The sequence below is a fragment of the Halteromyces radiatus genome, assembly GCF_025201355.1.
Source record: "Halteromyces radiatus strain CBS 162.75 chromosome Unknown BX664scaffold_4, whole genome shotgun sequence".
Lineage (NCBI taxonomy): Eukaryota > Fungi > Mucoromycota > Mucoromycetes > Mucorales > Cunninghamellaceae > Halteromyces > Halteromyces radiatus.
Window position 1 is genome coordinate 723,189 of NW_026251690.1, and position 20,282 is coordinate 743,470.

Below are 20,282 nucleotides of genomic sequence, written 5' to 3' on the forward strand. Positions count from 1 at the left end.
CCACAGTAAGTTTTCAACACAAAAAATAAAAGGCTGAGTATGAATTCAGATTTTCTGGGCCTCTCCATTTTGCATTTTTTTTTTTCTCTTTTCACTATTCACTTTCACTCTTCTCCATCTCTCTTTTCTCATGTCCCTCTTTGACGATTTCTTAGAGTCGACTGAGAATCCACAGGAACAAACTAATGGAATCTCAATAAATTCTCTTTCTTATGAAAACTATCCTACAAACAATAATGTAACTGACGATACCCTGTTACAGGTATAATATAAAAACCTTAACTTTACATACAATGTAGTATATAAGGACTGATTTTTTTTTGTTTTGTATTCTTAAATAGAGAAATCAACCATCAACGACTATATCTCAGACATCTATAAAATCAATATCATCAACTATTTTCAACCTCGATTATGTACAGTTTCAGCTTCCTGCTTTACTCATTTATATGGTGGTTTCCAACAACATTCTACTGGCAGTACTCAGCAATAACCATATACTTCGTATTGACTTGGATAATCCTTTGCAAGTAGAAGGTACGTTAATGAAAATGAGGATAGAGAAATGTCATTATTAAAAATAATTTTCTTTGTTTTATTATTAGAAATTGATTTAGTACGCAAACCCAACGACGGAAAAATTGTATCGGTGTTCTTTGATCCTACTGGCCGACATTTGATTCTGTCTACAGAACAAGGAGAGAATTATTATCTATATGGAAATTGGAAAAAGACAAAAGTGCTATCAAGGTTCAAGGTAAAATTTACTTGTTACAGGACATCAAATAGAGGTGAAAAGGTCATGCATTGAATTCTTTTTTTTTTTTCTTTTTTTATTATTATTATTATTATTTCTATTTGTAGGGATTAGTGATCACATCTATTGGCTGGAATCATCAAGCAACCATGAATTCCACTGCTACCCTTGAAATACTTTTAGGTACAAATAAAGGGGAGATATATGAAACATGGATTGAACCAACGGATGAATATTTCAAAAAGGAAGAACGTTATCTGAAGTTACTATATCAACTTTCCGTTGACTCACCCACATTATCACCAAGTCTATTACCATCTCAAATTGTTGGATTACACTTTGAATCGATTCCTGCACAAAAGTATCTGGTTATGGTCACAACAGCAAATCGTTTATATCAATTCATTGGTATCACCAATCCAGCCTCCTCAGCTGGAATTCATGAAACTGGATCTGCTATGTTCAAACCACTCTTTAGCCAATACACCAACAACGTCAGTTTTCAAGAATTACCCGGAGATATAGGATGGAGTGGACTTTACTTGTATAATGTTACTACTTTACAAAGATCAAGTGAAATTTTTGCATGGGTTACAGGTATATATATATATAGGGATATTATGGGTTTTGATACTTAAACAAGCTGCTAATAGAAATCCTTTTTGTTTTTGTTTTTCTTATTAAATATAGGACCTGGTGTCTATCAAGGAAGAATTGATGTGAAATCTGAAAAAACAGACGATCTTATCGATAATGCACAACTGATATTGTAAGCCATCTCCCTGAAAAAAAAAAAAAATCGTATACTGTGATCACGTAGATTGATAATCCTATTTTTATATTAGGTATCCAACTTCAGTACTTCAAGACGGATCAACTCAACAACAACCTGATATACCTATAGCCATGTCTCTTACAGCTTTCCATATCATATTTTTATACCAACATCGGGTCAAAGTGATTTGCCATTTGAACAATAAACTTGTATATGATGAATCTATTCCTTTGGTAAGAGAAAGAAAAAATATAACCTTGATGAACATCTAAATTGATTTTTTTTTATGGGGGAGATAGGAATCAAATGAGAAAATACAAGGACTTGCGGTGGATAATAGTCAAAAAACATACTGGATTTATACTACAGCAGCCATCTATGAAATTGTCATCAAAAACGAAGATGAGCAAGCTTGGAAATTGTATTTGGACAAAAAGGATTACACCTTGGCTTTGGAATATTGCAGACAACCGGAACAACGAAACAAGGTCTATATTGCTCAAGCGGATCAACTATTTCTGAATGGAGCATATCAACAAAGTGCCAAGTATTATGCTGTGACCAATATGTCTTTTGAGCAAGTGGCATTAAAGTTTATCTCCAGGAATGAAAAGGATGCTTTAAGAGTGTATCTGTTGGCAAAACTACAACAATTGGATGACAAGGTATATTTTGAACGGGATTTTTGTCTATGAATTTAGAAACTAAATTTCTTCTCACATAATTTTCTTATTTCTTTTCATAGGCTAGGACCCAAAAATCAATTATTGCGACTTGGTTGGTAGAAATCTTCCTGGCGAAAATCAATCAATATCATGAAATGGGTACCTCGGTAGCATATACATCAACTCATCATCATGATGGAATCAATAAAGGACAATCAGCATTGGATTACTATCGAAAACGGGAACATCAGGTCAAATATGAATTCAAACAACTACTGGAAACATATGAAGACTATTTTCACAAAGAAACGGTATATAAGTTGATTGCAAGTCATGGCCACAACGCTGAATTGGTCTACTATGCTACTCTTATTGGAGATGATGAAAAGGTGATGTCTCATTGGATCACAGAACGTAATTGGATGAAAGCTTTAGCCATCTTGGGAAAACAGGTAACAAATATTTTCGTATACATTCATAATATATACATAAATATATATAATTGATCTTACAATATTTTCTTTTTCTTTGCAGGTCAAATTGGATATGTTCTACAAGTATTCACCTATATTGATGGAATATGTACCTAGAGAAACAGTGGATATATGGATGCTACATACCAAGTTGAACCCACGTATGTTGATTCCATCACTTTTACGATACAATCATAATACTGTCGCGGACAAGGCAACTCAGGTAAATATATATATAAATATATATATATATATATCACTTCAAATTCGATAGAAGGGAGAAAATATCAAGCTAATCCGCTGCCTATTTTTTTCTTCATCTTTTATTTACATATATTTAAATGTTAGCATCAAGCTATCCGATACCTTTCTTATGTTGTGACCACTCTTGGTAATACTGATCCAGTTGTTCATAATTCACTTTTGGCTTTGTATGCGACTCAATCAACCACTGATGAAACAGCATTATTATCCTTTTTGAAAAATGAAGCAAGTCAAAAGAACAACTGAGAATTATCTAATCTTTTGATATACTAATATTTCCCCTTGTTTACTTTTTTTGAATAGGGCCGAGAGATGTATTACAATCCTGATTATGCGTTGCGACTATGTAGTCAATTTGGAAGGTTACAAAGCTGCATTCACCTATACAGTTTGATGGGACTTTATGAAGAAGCTGTTCATTTGGCGCTTAGAGTAAAGTTCTATCTTGTTTGTCTTGATGGAGTGGATGGATACAATACATGTCTGACCTCATATTTTTTTTTATTAGATTGGTGATATTGATCTCGCTAGAATACATGCTGATAAACCTTTTGGTGATGAAGAACTTGGAAAAAAACTCTGGTTGGCTATTGCAAAATATGTGATAAAAGAAAAAAACGACATCAAGCTGTAAGTTGTTGTTATTATTGTTTTAGCGATGAATATCAATAATGATTTCTGATTTTACTTGACAGGGCAATGGATTATGTGAAACAAAGCAATATACTCAAGATTGAAGATATTTTACCATTTTTCCCTGATTTTATACTGATTGATGAATTTAAGGTGAATCTCAATTAAAAAAAAAAAAAAGATGGAAGAGAATGATGTATTAAAGAAGATTAACAACTTCATTATTATTTTAGGATGATATTTATAAGGCATTGGAAGAATACAATGGTCATATTGGTGTATTGAAATCAGAAATGGATGATGCTACCAAGAGTGTTAACAATATTCGTTTGGATGTCCGTAGTCTCAAGACTCGATTTACTGAACTAGATGAAAAGGATCAATGTTGTATCTGTGAATTCCCATTGTTGACTCGCCAATTCTATGTATTTCCTTGTCACCATTCTTATCATATGGATTGTCTTATCAATAAGGTAAAATTGAATTTTTTTTTTATCATTTTGATGATGTAATAATATATATATATATATTGATGACCATATCTAGACAACCAAGCATCTCCCTTTTCGACAAATACGAAAGTTGGCAGATTTACAAGAACAGTTATCTCGTGATATCAAGTTACAAAACAAATTACAACATGTACAAATGAACAAGTCTGGAAAGGATATGTCAAGAAGTACGTCAACAACATTAAAGACACCACCAACAATACCAACAACAGACGCTGAACGTGATGAATTTGGACGAATCAAAGCTAGAATAGAAAGATTGAAGTCGGAATTGGATGATATTGTGGCTAACGAATGTGTTTATTGTGGACAAATCATGATAGATAGTATTGATGAACCTCTGATAGCTTTAGAAGAGAACGAAGTTGTTCTTGATTGGATGATTTAGGATAGTTATTTATTTTATATTTGGACTGTATCTGTAGAATAATAAATATATTTAATAAAGACAATAGATATATATGTAACATATGTGGTGTATCTGAACGAAGAAAACTTTATTTACAAAAAAAAAAAAATAATAATAATACTACAACTAGAAGGAAGAGAAGGGTCATCTATAAAAGAGATGTGGGTGGAGATGTAGAGAAGGTAGATGGAGGTGAAGACTGTGTATCTTGAGGATGAAGCACATAAAAACCACGAGTAAGCCATTGAATTCGACCTTCCAAATCAAGGCGATGCCAATCATCCTCTCGCGTATGTTGATCCATTGTACCGATATCTGATGAAGATGAAAAGAAGGAAGATCCAGGATGTCTTGATAAAGAATCAAGGTCGTCATCTACCGTCCTACTGCGAGCCAGTCGATCTATCTGACTACTATCAAGACTATGTCGTTTAGGATATGGCGAATGTAATGGAGATGATCTGCCTGGTTGTACGTTGATGTAGTTGTCCATCTCATTGGGTTTGCGTTCTAATCGTCGTGTGTGTGGTGCGCGTGGTCGGAAAGGATAGGGTCGTAGATGGTTCACCATGGTATCAAACCTATTCTTATCGTGATCATCCATACAGTCATAAGTAAAACAACGTGGTAACGCTCTTGGCACAGGAAGGTGGAGATTGTTGGTGACATAAGGGCATTCGGCATAAGGAGATGTCCAGCTCGTCCAATAATAAGAGTCTGTCATTGTAGAAGTAGTAGTAGTAGTGTCGCTATCTTCCAAATGGAGTGCTGAAGTCCTCGATGTACTATTATAAATGGACAATGAACCTGCATGCATCAGCTCTTGTCGTCTTTGTTGGTCATGTTGATCTTGATTGTATTTCTGTTCCCATTGTCGATCCAGATCGTCAAAAGAATCCAGTAATGCCTGTTGTTGCTGCCGTTGTTGTTGTTTTATTTCTCTAAGTGATCGCCCAGACGGCGAATGAGAGGAAGAATGACTACTTTGACTGCTGCTATTGTCGCTATTTCTAGGTGAATGATTCGGTGGGTTAATAGTGATGTGTGTACTATCCATACGGTGAGAATCAAATGTCATGGTTTGTTGTGGAAACGACATGGCATGGTTGAAGAAAAGGAAAGAAATAAAATTAAAAAAAAAATAAAAATAAAAAATAAAAAAAAAATAAGAGAGGATCTTGAGAATGCGGGATTGAAGCCAATCATCATGCAACTTTTTCTTTCTTTTCAGAAACCGCTTGTTTCACTCACAGTAATTGAGAATATTATTTTAATTTATTTTTGAGTTTATGAAGAAGTAGGTTTTAACAAGACAAAAAAAAAAAAAAAAAAGACTACAATGAAACATATAAAGATCGTCGTTTACCAGAAGGATAAACAATCATCGAAGCAGCAAATAAGCCAGCCACCACAGCCAAACATATTGTTAACATTTGAATAGGAAAAGAATCATGTGATATGCCTTCTTGATGTAATAATGTATAAGCACCTCGAACGCCTATTTTTAATAACAAATCAGAAAAAGATGTTATGTCACTAGACCTTTTTTTTTTATTTTTATTTTTTATTTTTATTTTTAAGATATACCTATACTTCCAGGTACTAATAATGTCACACCAACGCATAAAGGAACCAATGGGGCATCACCCGTGATTTTCAAAGCCAAGTTCGCATAAAGTCCAACTGCAAAAGAGGCAATACTACCGATAATCTGACCATCAGGAATGACGTTTCCCAGGAAATAAGAAGGTAAAAACCCTACAGCACCACAAAGTGTTTGTGTCAACCATTGTTTACGACTTGAACCGAAGGTGATGCCAAGAGAAATGCTTAACAATGGAAAAATCGGGATATAAAACCATGGTGAAACTGCATCTTGACATACTCCCACATCTGAAGATGTAGGATCAATCACCGAATACATACTATTGCCCACTTGAAGTCCATACGCAAGTACAAATGCATATACTACCGCATACACTAATCTGATCGTACCTGTATTAATATGCCGAGCTGATAATTCCATCTATTTTGTTCATCCAAGATTGGAGAAAAAAAAAAAAAAAAAAAAAACTATCATCATCATGGTCTTTTTCCCTTATAGAAACATGATGTTGATTGTTGCTAATCTTTAATTGGATACTCCTTAATGAATGATGAATGGTGAATGTTGTGGATGATAGGTTGTGGATGATAGGTTGTGTTGTGATTTGTAGATGACTAGTGATGATGATTGAACAAGTGGTTGTTGTATGATGGATGAAAACGATGATAAAGATGGCAATGAAAATACAAGGTGTCTTTTTTTTTTTTTTTGTTTTACCACAGCAATGGTCATCGTATAACCAGGAAGCAAAATCAAGATGGCAGACACACCAACACTTGAGAAACAACAGAAACGATGTAAAGCACGAGCAATGATGGCGACAACGACAGATGATGATAATTCAAACACTCTACCGTAAATTGGATATCGACTGGATAACGTATAGAGTAAACCAACTAGAGCACCCAGGACACCACTAAGTCCAGCATCTATCCATGATCCATTAAATAATAAGATACATCCTGAAAACGCACTGATGCTAAAACCAAATAATGTACCAAAGAATCCACAGGTAGGTCTATCGGCTATGATTGTGTAAAGTGATTGAAGGCAATGATCAAATAATTCCCAACAACAATCTTCAGCCTCGTCACATTGATGATGATCATTATTATGCTGATGATCATCGGGGTCTTCTATATACTGATGCTGATGATACTGAAAAAGGAATTGATTCATCACTGTATTGATTCTTCCTAATTTGCTGGTATCATAGGATGGACTTGCTTTGACCATCATTGTTTGCACTTGTTGATCAATGATGAATGTTACCATGATGGAATCTGGAAGGTATGTATAAGAAGCATGAATGCCTAATAACTTTGTACAATGTTTTAAGACATCATCCTAGACAAACAAGAAGAAGATAAAAAAAAAAAAAAAAAAAAAAAAAAAAAAAAAAAAAAGAGGAGTAAGGGAATAATTAATGCCGAAAGAAGTTTAAAGTAAGGAAAACTTTTTTTTTTTTGCATTAGTTACGGTACCACTCGGTAAACAGGACAACCACCATTGATCAATGCTTGACCCAACACGCAAATCATCTTTTTTTTCATTTCTATTGTAGATGTTTGTTGTTCAAATGTATCCATTTTCAAAGGTGATGAATCTATTAACGTGGATGGTGTGACCTCGCCCATATAAATACTCGTATCCTCCATTCTATTATTTGGTTGATGGCTATTGATACTATTCGTATAATTACTATATGAGACATCACACGAAGAGGACGTGGAGACGGGAATAATATCAAAGTGATTTTTCATTTTGGATGATGAAGTACCATGATGATGATGATGATAATGATGATGGTGATGATGACGACGACGATTCATTGATGTACACTCTGGTCCAAAATAGGAAGAGTTCTCCTTGACTCGTTTTCTATTGATTGAACCGGAAGAAATAAATGGATGATTGGAAGTGGTAGGAATTAGTGTTGGCGTTTGTACGTGCCATAATGAGGTAAGATCTATAGACATTGGTGATGCTGGTGATGATTCACTATGATCCGAATGATGATGATTTAAAACAGAATGATACAGTTGATGCTGTTCTCGATGATATTGAAGCTTTTGATCATCTTTTTTTTCATTGGAACCATCTTGAGTTTCAGTTAAGGTAGTTTGTGATATTAGACTGGAAAATGAAGATGATGCCTGTAACGGAGGAGGAAATTTTGGTATATCCATACCATTTATCACAACAAAGATAAAAAAAAATAATAATAAAAAATAATAATAATAATAATAAAAAGAACAAAAAGGAAAAGAAGATGAATAGAAAAAAAAAAAGTTAAATATGATCAAGGGTAAATCTGCATAGATGATGGCTTTTAAATTTACATTATTGTTATCACCATGATGATCATCATAGTTATCTTAGAAGAATAATGTTAATTCATGGTACAGCTTGGAATCTTAAACTTGAAAATAGAACCAAAGATAAAATAAACGGATGACAAAAGGGATCTACACTGCATCGGTTCATGTTGAAATAAAAATGGATAGAACACTCAAATATAGATATGTGCATCATAATCATGTGTTTTCACTTAACAATTAAGTTAAAAAAAAAAGAACACTTTGTTCCTTTCACTTTCTCCTTCCCAATGTGCGGAATTTGAAAGCAAATTATTATTATTTTTCTTTTTGTTCGCTTTGACTGTTGCCACCTTTTCTTTTTCTCATTCTTTCTTTTTTTTTTTTTTTTTTTTTCTTTCCCCCCTCTCTTTTGGCATGTCCAATAATAAAGAAACAAATCAAAATGCGAACAAGGACCTAAGCTGTTTACGTTGTCGAAAAAAGAAAGCAAAGTAAGTATATTGTCGTTTTACATTGATGGATCTATATACTTATTCAGTTTATTAGATGTTCCAAAACACGACCGACATGTGCTCGTTGCGAACGCTCGAATCAACCTGTAAGTTCCTCTTTATGATTACAAAATTCTTATTGTGCAAACTCATTTATTTCTCTTTTGAGATTTAGTGTGAATATCCAGATGCTCCTCCAAATCTGACTGATCTTTCCAAAAAGGTACTGGATTTGTATGACTCTTTACGTGATCTGGAAGGTGAATTTCTATTCAAGTATATGCAACAATCTGGCGAGCAAGAAAACGATATTGGAGATAGTCATACAGACAATATCAATGACAATTCCTCTTCATTATCAAACCCACAGCGATTATCTCCACCTTCATCACCTGCTGAGCAACCTGTCACTAACGAAGCAGTATCAACTTCAGTCACTTCTTGGCAACAACAACTTGAAGAAGAATCTGTAAAAGAACAAACTCAAGTAAGCTGGTCCATGTCTTACTTATCTGAAGGCATATCTATTCAAGCAACCACTCACACCATAAATGAATTTATCGTGTTTATCGACAATCTTACTCGTCAATTATTCAGAGATTTTGGTACTGACTCAACCTTATCAACCTATTGGGAACTGGATTCAGTAGATCATGGTGATTTGAATGACGATTATTATCTTGACAACAACAAGAATGGTTACGATGATGATGATGAACTGGATGAAGATGCTTACCTTGTCACTGTACCTATTTTTACTACTTCCTATTTCTTACTTAATCAACAACAACAACAACATAAAAAATCATCAACTTGTGCACCAGACACTCCAATAGTTGTATCACTTTTACCATCCATGCTTCATTATGTACATATAAAATTACAGTCTCTCGATACCAATTCACCCGCTACCATTTCACATCATATCACTCTACTTTTAGACCACCTAGTAAGCTTCTTGCCGGCTCAAGTTGATCATAGCGAGCATGGATTATTGACTGATCCTCTGACGATTGTGTATATATTAACAAGCTATTTGACTTGCAAAGTCTTCCTTCAAGATTCTGATGATAAAGACAACACGGACAAACCAACAGACCCGTTGATCGGAAAAGCTTTGACGTTATTGGATTGCTACAATTATACCAAAACAACGATCATTGACATTGTGTTACAAGTGACTCCGACTTATGCTGCATGCCTCTCCGTCTTATTACTAATATGGATCCAAATGGAATGGCAACCACAACAACAACTGAGACAAGAGGACATCATCATTGATAACGACATAAATGTAGTTACTGTAGATATGGATAGTGGATTGTTACTATTAGATTTGGCGTGGCGAATGTTCACTAGCTCCATGTGGCATGGTACACAAACAAAGGAAGCACAAGTGATCGGTGCGTCACTGGTCTATATTGATGTCTATGCTACGACTTTTCAACATCAACATCAAAAACATCTTTCCAATATCACATCACATCTAAGTCACGACATTGGAACGGCGTTACGACAAAAACTTTCGACTTCATTATTAAGTCTATTGGATCAAATTGAAAACATGGATTCTCAACGTTTGATTTGTGTTCTTTTGGAATCTCAACTGATGTGGTTTCTTCATCAAGTATTAGGCTTATTTTATACCAAAACGTCAAAATCGCCCTTGACAACAACAACAAGCAATGGACGTGAAAGATCATGGTGTACCAAAAAAAGAACATGCGATGAAGATGGAAATGATCATGGTACTGCGGACGACGATGAATTGGAAGTTAGAAAGGTAGATGTGGATGATGTATTGACTCTAGTACGTGATTTGGAACAATGGGAGCAACAATTACCAAACTGGGCTACTTGGCAAGTTCCCGATGATCATCAGATGACAACAACAACTATGCATCCAATGACAAGGCAACTTCACTTGACGTTGAACATTGTGAAAATCTTATTGTTCCGACCATTTTCTACTGAATTCAAACAATACGGTATGGAGCAAACATATACGAAAACAACTTTTCTCGATTTATCAATACATTCAGCTGATCGATTAGCGACATGTTTATGTTGGAACAAAGGGAAAAAAGACAATTGGACTTTTGCGGCATATCAAATGATTTGGGATGTGGTGAATAGGGTCAAAGAAACATTTGATTCGGATCAAGAAATCAAGATACAATTAGATTATTTAGTACATAGAATAGATTCTTTTTGATTAAATAAATAAAAAATTCTCTTTTTTTTTTCTTTTCTTGATATGAAACGGGTCTTTTTTTTTTTTTTTTTTTTAATAGAAACAGATGGGAGAAATTGGACATAACCGGAAAACTATCGGGCAAATCCGGAATTTGCACATGTTGTAAATTCTCTTTAGTGCTATTGATATTTATCCCTTTTATAAGGAAAAGAGACTAACAGATGATCGGATAAAGAAGAGATATCGTGTGAACAAAATGAATGAATTTGGAAATCTTTGCATTACATAGATGAAAATAAGATCTTTGTTTTTATTATTGATTTATTAAAAAAAATAATAATAATCAATACTCATCAAAAAAAAAAAAAAGGAGAGGAAGAATATGATACAATGAAGATGCAAAATGATAATAATGAAAGAATAAAATGAATAACAAATAAGATGTAGATGATAATACTATGTATAAGAATGGGGGGATAATAAAAGACAGGGGTAACAAAAAAAAAAAAAGGTTTCATAAGGCCACAATAGGAGCACCCATAGGATGTTTGACTAACCTTCGACAATCTCGTTCAGTCAATAAGTTTGAATTCAGATATCCGTCACTATCATTACTATTAGAGACTATCAGTTGTTGTGGCAGCTGATCTTCTTCTTCTTCTTCTTCGTCGTCACTTAATGAGGATGATCTTAATGGAGAATGTTCTTCATGATGTTGTTGTTGTTGCTGTTGGTGCTGTTGATGATGTTTAAAGTGTTCCATATGTTGACTAGAAGTACCTGTTGTATCGAATTGGTGATCTTCTTCGTCATCCTCCGCAGCCATGACCCGTCGATTTGTCCGTCTTGTTCGTTTGTTTAATACTTCTTCAGCATGGGCAATGGTGTTGCATAATAAGAGACGTTCACGTACATTGTATTGTGGTCGACTTCGTTTATCATCACGATCGAGTTTTTTGCATCCTAACGTCAGTGCTTTGGTGGCCACTTGTCGAGGAGAGAGTTTGGTGGTTGTAAAAATCGTGGTAGGAGCTCCTCGTTGGCCACGATGCGCCAGTGCCATTTTAAAAGAAGGAGAGAGATGGGTAAAAACAATAAAAGGATATTATAATATTCAAGGAAGATAAAAAAAAAAGAATGAAAAAGAAATAGAAAGAAAGAAAGAAAAAAAGAAAAAAAAAGTGGAGAAATATATCTAAAAAAAAAAAAAGAGAGTTTCTGATTCACTTTTTTTTTTTTTTTTTTTTAGGAGAAAGGCTAGTTCCGGAACGATTGGCACATGAAAGTAGAACTCAAAAAGAAAATAGGACGCGGAATTTAAAAATAGACCAAGGCAAAAAAGTAAAAATCCATGCCTCTGATTGGTACCACATTCACAGTGTTTTGCTTCCGAGGAACTTTTTTAATATTTTCAATAAACCCATCAATAAAAGTTATGACGATATATGATGATTTTATTTTATATTATTCTTTAATCAAGGGAAATTTCGGTAACTGTTAACTTACTAAAATAAAAAATAAAAAAAAAATTGAAGAAAAAGGGTTATCTGGGTTTCATCAAAGTAAACTTTGCCACTTCATGCGTGTATGTTATGTGTTAAGTCTGACCAAGAAAAAAGAAGTGAATGACTAGATGATGTTGGCATGATATGATAATATTAATGGGATGATTGGATGGGTACTATGAGTGTCCATTATCATCACTGGCTATAATAATCCTGTCCTTTCTGTTCTTTCTCATGCAAGTAATCCTTAATCAGCTATATCATTCATAAATATCATCCAGTCAATGCAAGGCAATGCTTCTCATGGGCTTACAATAGATTCAGATTCAGATTTCTCAATGAAACGAATACTTGTTGGTTGAAAGTTTTCAAAAAAAAAAAAAAAAATCTGACCTTCAGACAAAAGAGGAAATCACTGTCTCTTTTTTTTTCTTTTTCTTTTTTTAGCTTTTCTTTTTCTTTTTTTTTTTAACCTAGTTCCACTTCCTTTTTTGGCTTTATTATTTTTTTTTTTTTTGTCATGTCAAATACGAATGACATAACATATAAAGAAGAACAAATAATACTAATGTATTTTTATAGTACAAACGCAATCTCTTTTGTTTTTTTGATCTTATTGTCATATACTCCTACGTTCCTTTTTTTTTTTTATCTTAGTCTCCTTTGTATGATAATTTTTACTTAAATATACTTTACTTTCGTATTTTCTTATTCTCTTTTCTTTCCTTATCTCCCGAAAAGTATTATTGATGATTATTCTACCTTAGTATTATTATAGTTATTCTAGTTTATGTTTGAATAAAAACCAATGTCTGCATCATTTGTTATGATGATCTGATAAAGGCAAATACGTGTGTATATAAGTGTATATATATAATGGAATTCATGATGACTTATCATTACTTTTTCAAATCGATCCAATAATAATAATTTTACTATGTTGACGAGGATGATCGCTTACAACCATAAATGATATTGTTAAAAAAAAAGTGATGTAGATTGATATTTTTGACTTCATACAGGAAGTTGCTTTCACAGTATTTTTTTTTTTTTGACAGTTTTTGAAATTCAGCCCATACTTTTTTTTTTATTGTTGATGTATTTGATCGCTTCCCTTTTCCTTTTTTTTTTTCTTCTTTTTTGGTTCACTTCAATTCTTCATTCCAACTGAATCAAGTGAATGTCTCATCAATCAGGTATGAGTAATGAGGATTCTCTTATTGGACAGGTTATTTATACAGCAGAGTCAGGAAAGGTATAATACAAAAGATAAAAAGGATGTTTTATACGCGATGTTATTGATATAACATTTTTATAGCAACAAGATATATGGGACGATAAGGAATTGATAGACTATTGGGATAAAGCAAAAGAAGCATACAGGGTAACACTATTATTATACGCACGGTTTTAAATGTCGCATTATATTAAACTCTTCTTACTTTTCTGTAGGCACGTTTTGGACAACATAATAAAGAAAATCCAGCTCCTTATGGTACAGATAAACGGTAAATATAGTAGAGCATAAAAAACAAAAGTGGAAAAGGAGAAAGGATATTTTTATATATATATTCTAATATTATAGACACAAGAAACGAATTGAAAAAACTCAAAAGGTATTCCCTAGAAAGAAAAAAAAAAGTCATACAATTTTGATTTTAATAAAAGTTTTGGAATTTCTATTCAATGATGTTACATAGACAAGACAGAAAAAACCAACATCAACATCTAAGCAACGTCCTCCTATTACCCTATCTTATCAGCAGCAGCAATATCAACTACAACATGGTAAAGAAACGAAAAATATGAAGAGTAGGAATATGATTAAAATAAACATTTTTTATTTTGTGAACAATACTGAATTAGAGGAACAAGATGATCTGACATCGATGGTCATGGCATGGTATTATATGGGTTTTCAACATGGCTTCTATTCTGGTTCCAGTAACCGCCCCCAATAGGCTTTCGTCAATACCTTGTTGAATCTTTTATTATTTGGGTTTCCGAACATTCATTTTTTTTTTTTTATTTTATTTTATTTTATTTTATTTTTTTTTTATTTCTTTTTTTTTTTTTTTTCCTTTCCTCTCCCTTCCTTAGGTGCACTCTCTCTCTCTGTTTCTTTATTTTTCTTTCTCCCTTTCTTCATATTATTTTGTACAGTTTTCTCTTCTTTATTATTATTATTATTATTATCTTTTTACTTCCTCCATCTTATCTTTTGTATACATTTTTTTTTTATTTTTACACATCTTTTATTATTTTATCTTTCATGGAAAACCACAAGAATACCACTTCATCAACTACTACACCTCAACTTTGCGCTGCTGGCTGTGGATTTTATGGTAGTGAACATTTTCTTGGTCTTTGTTCGAAATGTTATAGTGCTAAAAACAAAAGTATGAGAACGGAAAATATGCAAATGAATACTTTTATCTATATAATTAATTATCTATTTTTCTCTACTAGGTGCTTCTTCCACTTCACCAAAACTATCTAGTACCGAATCTTCATTACCTGTTTCCGATAATAACACAACCAAGAAATCCGATAATACCAACGAAGAAGGCTCTACCTTGTTACGCAAACATCCTCGACCATCATCTATCATTTCAGAAGATCATGAACTCAATACAAATTCTTCTCCATCTAATACGGATAAGTCAAGTAAAACAACTGTAGCAACAACAACAACAACAACAAAAACACAAGTAACACCTACAACCACAACAACAACAACAACTATACCCAATCCTCCCAGCACAGTATCAACACCAAGTTTAGGCGATAGTAGCGAAGGAAATACACCAACAAGTTCTCATAAGCCAGTACAGACAAATAAAGGACGATGCTTCAAATGTAGAGTAAAGGTAAATAGATAAATACAAATCTAACTATTAAATTAAATATTGATAATCGTATTTTTGATGATAGGTGCCATTGGCGAAACAAACAATCAACAAATGTAGATGTGATTATGTATTTTGTGATTCACATCGATTCCCTGACAGGCATGACTGTGAAGTAGATTATGCTAAAATTGGTCGTGGTATGGAAAATAGAGAAGAAAATCATGATAGATATCGTGTGTATTAAAACATTCTCTCTTTTTTTTTCTTTTTTTTCTTTTTAGATCTCCTTGCAAAGAATAATCCAAAACTCCATGAACGACCTAAAGGTGGAAGATCATTCAAAAGAATTGACAGTCTTTGAAACATCAACTTCTCTTTTTCTTACAGTTGGTCCTCATACAGTTAGTATATTACTAGTTTACATCCCTTTCGATTAGTAGCCTTTCTTTTTTTTTTTATCAACCAGGATTATCACTTCTACAAATAAAGAATTTCGATTCTTTTTTTTTTTATGGACCAATGATTTATCGATATTGTTGCTTAAAAAAGCAACTATCTTATTCAATTTGAGTGACACCAGATACCTTACCAACTCTCTCTCTCTTTCTTCCTATGAAACATGTAAAAGATGTCTCTTTTTCTTATTTGATCATTGTTACTGTCTGTATTTTATAGAATAGCGAATGAATCGAATGATCCTTTATTCCGCTACCATTTCATTCGTGATCATTTGAAGCAGAAAATGAGAAGCCTTGCCACCGCAGTTGCGGACTTTCGATGCTTCTGTGAACACACCGCAGTTTTTCGACTAATTTTTTTTTTTTATATATATATTTTTCATTGTATTTTTTTTTTCTCCCTTTTTCTTTTCTTTTTTTTTTTACCAATCCATAAACCAAAACGCAAGTTATTTCTCATTGATGAGCGATACTCCTAGTGGTTCAAAAACAAGCACAAGTCAAAATGATACAAAGATAGAGGCTTCAAAATCGAGTACCACTCAATCTACTCAAAAGACTCAAAAGTCAAAGAAACAACAACAAAGTACTTCTTCCACTGATCAGACTGTCGCGTTGACCGATACAACCAATAAGAAATCTCAACAACGAAGAAGGAAACCTAAGGCGAAAGCTTCAGATACTGATCGTACCAACAATTCTAACTCTGGTGAAAGCAGCAGTTCCAAAAAGCAACGACCACCTAGATTCAATAAGCAAAGACCTCAAGGACAGCTCACCAAGGAAGTAGAAACAACAGCTATTCCCTCCTCCAGCAAGGATGATACTGGTACAAACAACGGTGGAACCAATAAAAGTGGAAATACAACAAAGACTACTGGTACTAACAACGATGGAACCAATAAAAGTGGAAATACAACAAAGAAACAACATAGACGTGGAAACCGCAACAAAAAGAAACCTACTTCTTCTTCCATTCCACCTCCTGAATCTGACGATATGGCATCAACAATGGCATACGAACTTTCTACTTCGACATATGAATGTATGGTATGTTGGGATGTTGTTAGACCAAGTCATCCTATTTGGACTTGTGACAAATGCTGGGGCATATATCATACAAACTGTATTGAAAAATGGGCTTCAAAATCACTCAAAGGTAAAGAATAGAACCATTTTATATTTTTCGATATATTAATTTTTTATTTTTTCAAAATAGATACCTCTACAAATATGATGATCACTTCATGGCGTTGTCCTGGTTGTCAACATAAACGTACAGCTATTCCTCAAGGTTACTTTTGCTTTTGTGGAAAACAACAAAATCCAAATCCTAAACATTATCAAACACCTCATACCTGTGATAATCTCTGCAAACGTGCCAGAAAATGTCCTCATCCTTGTGTTTTGTAAGTTTTAAAAGTAGTATTTATGTATTTTTTTTTTTTTTTTTTTTTTTTTACTGATCCATGTTATTGAATATTTAGACCTTGTCATCCTGGTCCTTGTCCTCCATGTACATCTATGGGACCAACAAATGTTTGTTTTTGTGGGAAAGAACGACGACAAGCTAGATGTGTAGATACTGATTATGATACAAATGCTTATAGTTGCGGAAACATATGTGGTCAACTATTAGGTTGTGGAAAACATAGATGTGAACAAGAATGTCACTCTGGCTTATGTCAACCATGTATGAATGAAGAAGAGCATCAAGAATGTTATTGTGGTCAATCTGAACGGAATATAAGATGTGGATCTGGTTTGGCTGCATTCTCTATTGATGGTCGAGTTGGTTATTATGCATGTGAAAAACCATGTACAAGGTAATTTAAAAAAAAAAAAAAATTGGATAATAAAGAAAGAAGACGGATTGACTTATATTTTTTTCTTTTATTAGTACTTATGATTGTGGTGTTCATCGATGTGGAAAACAATGTCATCCTTGTACTACTCTGAAAACATGTCCTTACGATCCTAGTCTAATTACAACGTGTCCATGTGGATCAAGTACTATTGAAAGTCTCTTGGACGGTGCAAGTCGAAAAAAGTGTACAGATACTATTCCTACTTGTGGTGGTATATGTCATAAACTCCTTCCTTGTGGTCACAGCTGTCAACAACGATGTCACCGTGGTGATTGTGGTCCTTGTGAAGAACAAGTCAAAATACCTTGTCGCTGCCAATCTTCTGAATATGATGCTATTTGTTCAACTGTATCTGACCATAATCGTCCAACCTGTGGCAAGATTTGTAAGTCTTATCGAAATTGTGGTCGACATGTTTGTGGAAATACATGTTGTCCAGCCAACAAGATCAAAGGCAAGAAACGAAATCAAGGATCAGAAAAGGCGCATGATTGTCCTTTGCAATGTGGTCGTCTCTTATCCTGTGGTAAACATTCATGTCAAGAAAAATGTCATAAAGGTCCCTGTCGTCCATGTTTAGAAGCTGTGTTTGATGATGTTACCTGTCATTGTGGTCGTACTCGATTAGAAGCTCCTGTTCGATGTGGTACTCAACTTCCTCATTGTCCTCACCCATGTCTTCGTCCTTCTCCCTGTGGTCATATTCGTCTTTTGCATCACAATTGCCATCCTGATGATGAACCATGTCCTCCTTGTCCAGTATTGATTTCACGTGAATGTTTATGTGGTAAAGCGCAACTCAAGAATATACCATGCTATCGGGAAGCTGCTCATTGTGGCATTGTATGTGACAAACTACTACCTTGTGGTGAACATCGTTGTCAACGGACATGTCATGATGGGGATTGTTGCATAGATGGGCAAGAATGCACTCAACCTTGTCGTCAGATGCGTACTTCTTGCGGACACCCTTGTTTGATTCCTTGTCATGGTGATACTCCTTGTCCAGAAACGATACCCTGCTCAACTCGAATTCGTGCAAAATGTGCTTGTGGTCAAAATACAATGGAAATCCCTTGCAACTCTTCAGCTACTTCAAGTGGATCCAATCCAAATTTGGAATGCAATGATTTTTGTGCCAAAATCCTACGTAACCGAAAGTTAGCCTCTGCTCTTGATATACAACGTGATGATTACTCTGGTCAACTTGGTACCAATGCATCCGAAGCAACCATCAATTCTGGTCAACCATTATCAGCAGATGATTTGGGATACTACGATGAATCATTACGTGGATTTTATATGGAGAATGCGAATTGGTGTAAACAAATGGAACGACAATTGATTGCCTTTGTGAAGGACGAAGAACAGACATCGTTACATTTCAAACCCATGCGATCGCCCTTCCGACGGTTCCTGCATCGATACAGTGTTCATTTCAATATTGCCACTGAAGCCATGGATCCTGAACCTTTCCGAAGTGTAGCTTTACGTAAAACTCTTGGTCAATGTCGTTTACCTCCTAGTTTATTATCTCAAGCTATTCGTGATCCTAAATTGATGGCCCCTCCTCCTCCTCCTACTATGGATTCATCAACACCTAAACAAGTACGTTCATCCAAACCTCCTGTCAATGCACTTACATTATCAGGCTTACAATTCGGTATTTTACAAGAAGACCTAGATCTTATTCTCAAACCAATTCTGAACTCGGATACCATCACTTACACCACACAATGGGGGAAAGAAGCAACGGATGTGGTGGTGATTCCCAACTTGGATCACATTTCGGATATGGAAGAAAAGGAATCTTTGATTTGGCATTGGAAGAAAGGATTACAGAGTGCCTTTTTATTCAACGATGTAGCTGGCGAGGTACAATGCTGCTGGATCAATCGCTCGGGTGAAATCACTTGGTCTGAAACAGCAAGGAAAATAGTATTGGAAGAAGACATCAAAGGAAAACGCGCTTTGGAACAAGCTCAGCATAATCGGTTCGACATTCTTGGCGATCATCCTATAGATCCATCCTCTCATGATAACAAATTGGATGATAGCAAATTGGATGACACTAACAAATTGGATGATGATTGGGAAAAGATTGTGGAAGAAGATATAGTTAGTGATAGATTGATTTAGTTTTTTGTTTGTTTTTTTTTTTTTTTTTAATAAACATATACTAGAACTTTTTTTTTTATTTATTTTATGAAGAAGGAAAGGGCTCGTAAGAACGATGATTTTTCTTACCGTATCTTGAAACAGATGATGATGATGTATGATCTTGGCGATCGTGCGTATTTGATTGGCTGTCATTGGATAGAGACGGCTTTGATTATGCAAAAAAAGGTTTTTTTTTTTTATTTTTAGAAAGTCCCGATATATATATAGTAAAAGATGGATGTTTATTTGTTTTTTTGATATGTACAAAAAGGAAAGGAATGAATAAAAAGGATGAATGAAATAATAAAAAGGAGAACTGATGAATGCAGTGCTCCC

The 20,282-nt window shown here is 34.2% G+C and overlaps 7 protein-coding genes across 7 annotated transcripts; 4 read left to right on the top strand and 3 right to left on the bottom strand.

Moving 5' to 3' along the window:
- The first annotated feature begins 107 nt into the window (after nucleotides 1-107).
- BX664DRAFT_279598 (Pep3/Vps18/deep orange family-domain-containing protein) lies at nucleotides 108-4,548 on the top strand. The gene is made up of 15 exons (XM_051541450.1): nucleotides 108-262; nucleotides 342-537; nucleotides 606-757; nucleotides 865-1,354; nucleotides 1,448-1,526; nucleotides 1,603-1,765; nucleotides 1,832-2,197; nucleotides 2,278-2,649; nucleotides 2,732-2,893; nucleotides 3,019-3,159; nucleotides 3,238-3,366; nucleotides 3,443-3,564; nucleotides 3,630-3,720; nucleotides 3,801-4,040; nucleotides 4,114-4,548. The coding sequence occupies exons 1-15, from the start codon at nucleotides 131-133 to the stop codon at nucleotides 4,465-4,467; spliced, it is 3,189 nt and encodes a 1,062-aa protein (XP_051399780.1). The 5' UTR covers nucleotides 108-130; the 3' UTR covers nucleotides 4,468-4,548.
- Nucleotide 4,549: 1 nt separating this feature from the next.
- On the bottom strand, nucleotides 4,550-5,642 carry BX664DRAFT_331772 (uncharacterized protein). The gene has a single exon (XM_051545201.1). The coding sequence runs from the start codon at nucleotides 5,585-5,587 to the stop codon at nucleotides 4,637-4,639; it is 951 nt and encodes a 316-aa protein (XP_051399781.1). The 5' UTR covers nucleotides 5,588-5,642; the 3' UTR covers nucleotides 4,550-4,636.
- A 180-nt stretch (nucleotides 5,643-5,822) lies between these two features.
- On the bottom strand, nucleotides 5,823-7,846 carry BX664DRAFT_296370 (uncharacterized protein; the record flags this gene model as incomplete). The annotated part of the gene is made up of 4 exons (XM_051542198.1): nucleotides 7,579-7,846; nucleotides 6,812-7,441; nucleotides 6,076-6,514; nucleotides 5,823-5,986 (listed from the first exon to the last, which is right to left on the bottom strand). Exons 1-4 carry the CDS (start codon nucleotides 7,750-7,752, stop codon nucleotides 5,823-5,825), a joined length of 1,407 nt encoding a protein of 468 aa, XP_051399782.1. The 5' UTR covers nucleotides 7,753-7,846.
- Nucleotides 7,847-8,808: 962 nt separating this feature from the next.
- On the top strand, nucleotides 8,809-11,146 carry BX664DRAFT_358556 (uncharacterized protein). Its single transcript, XM_051548048.1, has 3 exons — nucleotides 8,809-8,906; nucleotides 8,962-9,013; nucleotides 9,082-11,146. The coding sequence occupies exons 1-3, from the start codon at nucleotides 8,830-8,832 to the stop codon at nucleotides 11,119-11,121; spliced, it is 2,169 nt and encodes a 722-aa protein (XP_051399783.1). The 5' UTR covers nucleotides 8,809-8,829; the 3' UTR covers nucleotides 11,122-11,146.
- Nucleotides 11,147-11,459: 313 nt separating this feature from the next.
- Nucleotides 11,460-12,275, bottom strand: BX664DRAFT_358557 (uncharacterized protein). The gene has a single exon (XM_051548049.1). It carries the CDS (start codon nucleotides 12,164-12,166, stop codon nucleotides 11,618-11,620), a length of 549 nt encoding a protein of 182 aa, XP_051399784.1. The 5' UTR covers nucleotides 12,167-12,275; the 3' UTR covers nucleotides 11,460-11,617.
- A 2,393-nt stretch (nucleotides 12,276-14,668) lies between these two features.
- On the top strand, nucleotides 14,669-15,983 carry BX664DRAFT_331779 (uncharacterized protein). Its single transcript, XM_051545202.1, has 4 exons — nucleotides 14,669-15,007; nucleotides 15,078-15,478; nucleotides 15,543-15,657; nucleotides 15,742-15,983. Exons 1-4 carry the CDS (start codon nucleotides 14,881-14,883, stop codon nucleotides 15,819-15,821), a joined length of 723 nt encoding a protein of 240 aa, XP_051399785.1. The 5' UTR covers nucleotides 14,669-14,880; the 3' UTR covers nucleotides 15,822-15,983.
- Nucleotides 15,984-16,819: 836 nt separating this feature from the next.
- On the top strand, nucleotides 16,820-19,925 carry BX664DRAFT_296375 (uncharacterized protein; the record flags this gene model as incomplete). Its single annotated transcript, XM_051542199.1, has 5 exons — nucleotides 16,820-17,077; nucleotides 17,138-17,327; nucleotides 17,406-17,744; nucleotides 17,819-18,987; nucleotides 19,048-19,925. The coding sequence occupies exons 1-5, from the start codon at nucleotides 16,918-16,920 to the stop codon at nucleotides 19,923-19,925; spliced, it is 2,736 nt and encodes a 911-aa protein (XP_051399786.1). The 5' UTR covers nucleotides 16,820-16,917.
- Nucleotides 19,926-20,282: the final 357 nt, after the last annotated feature.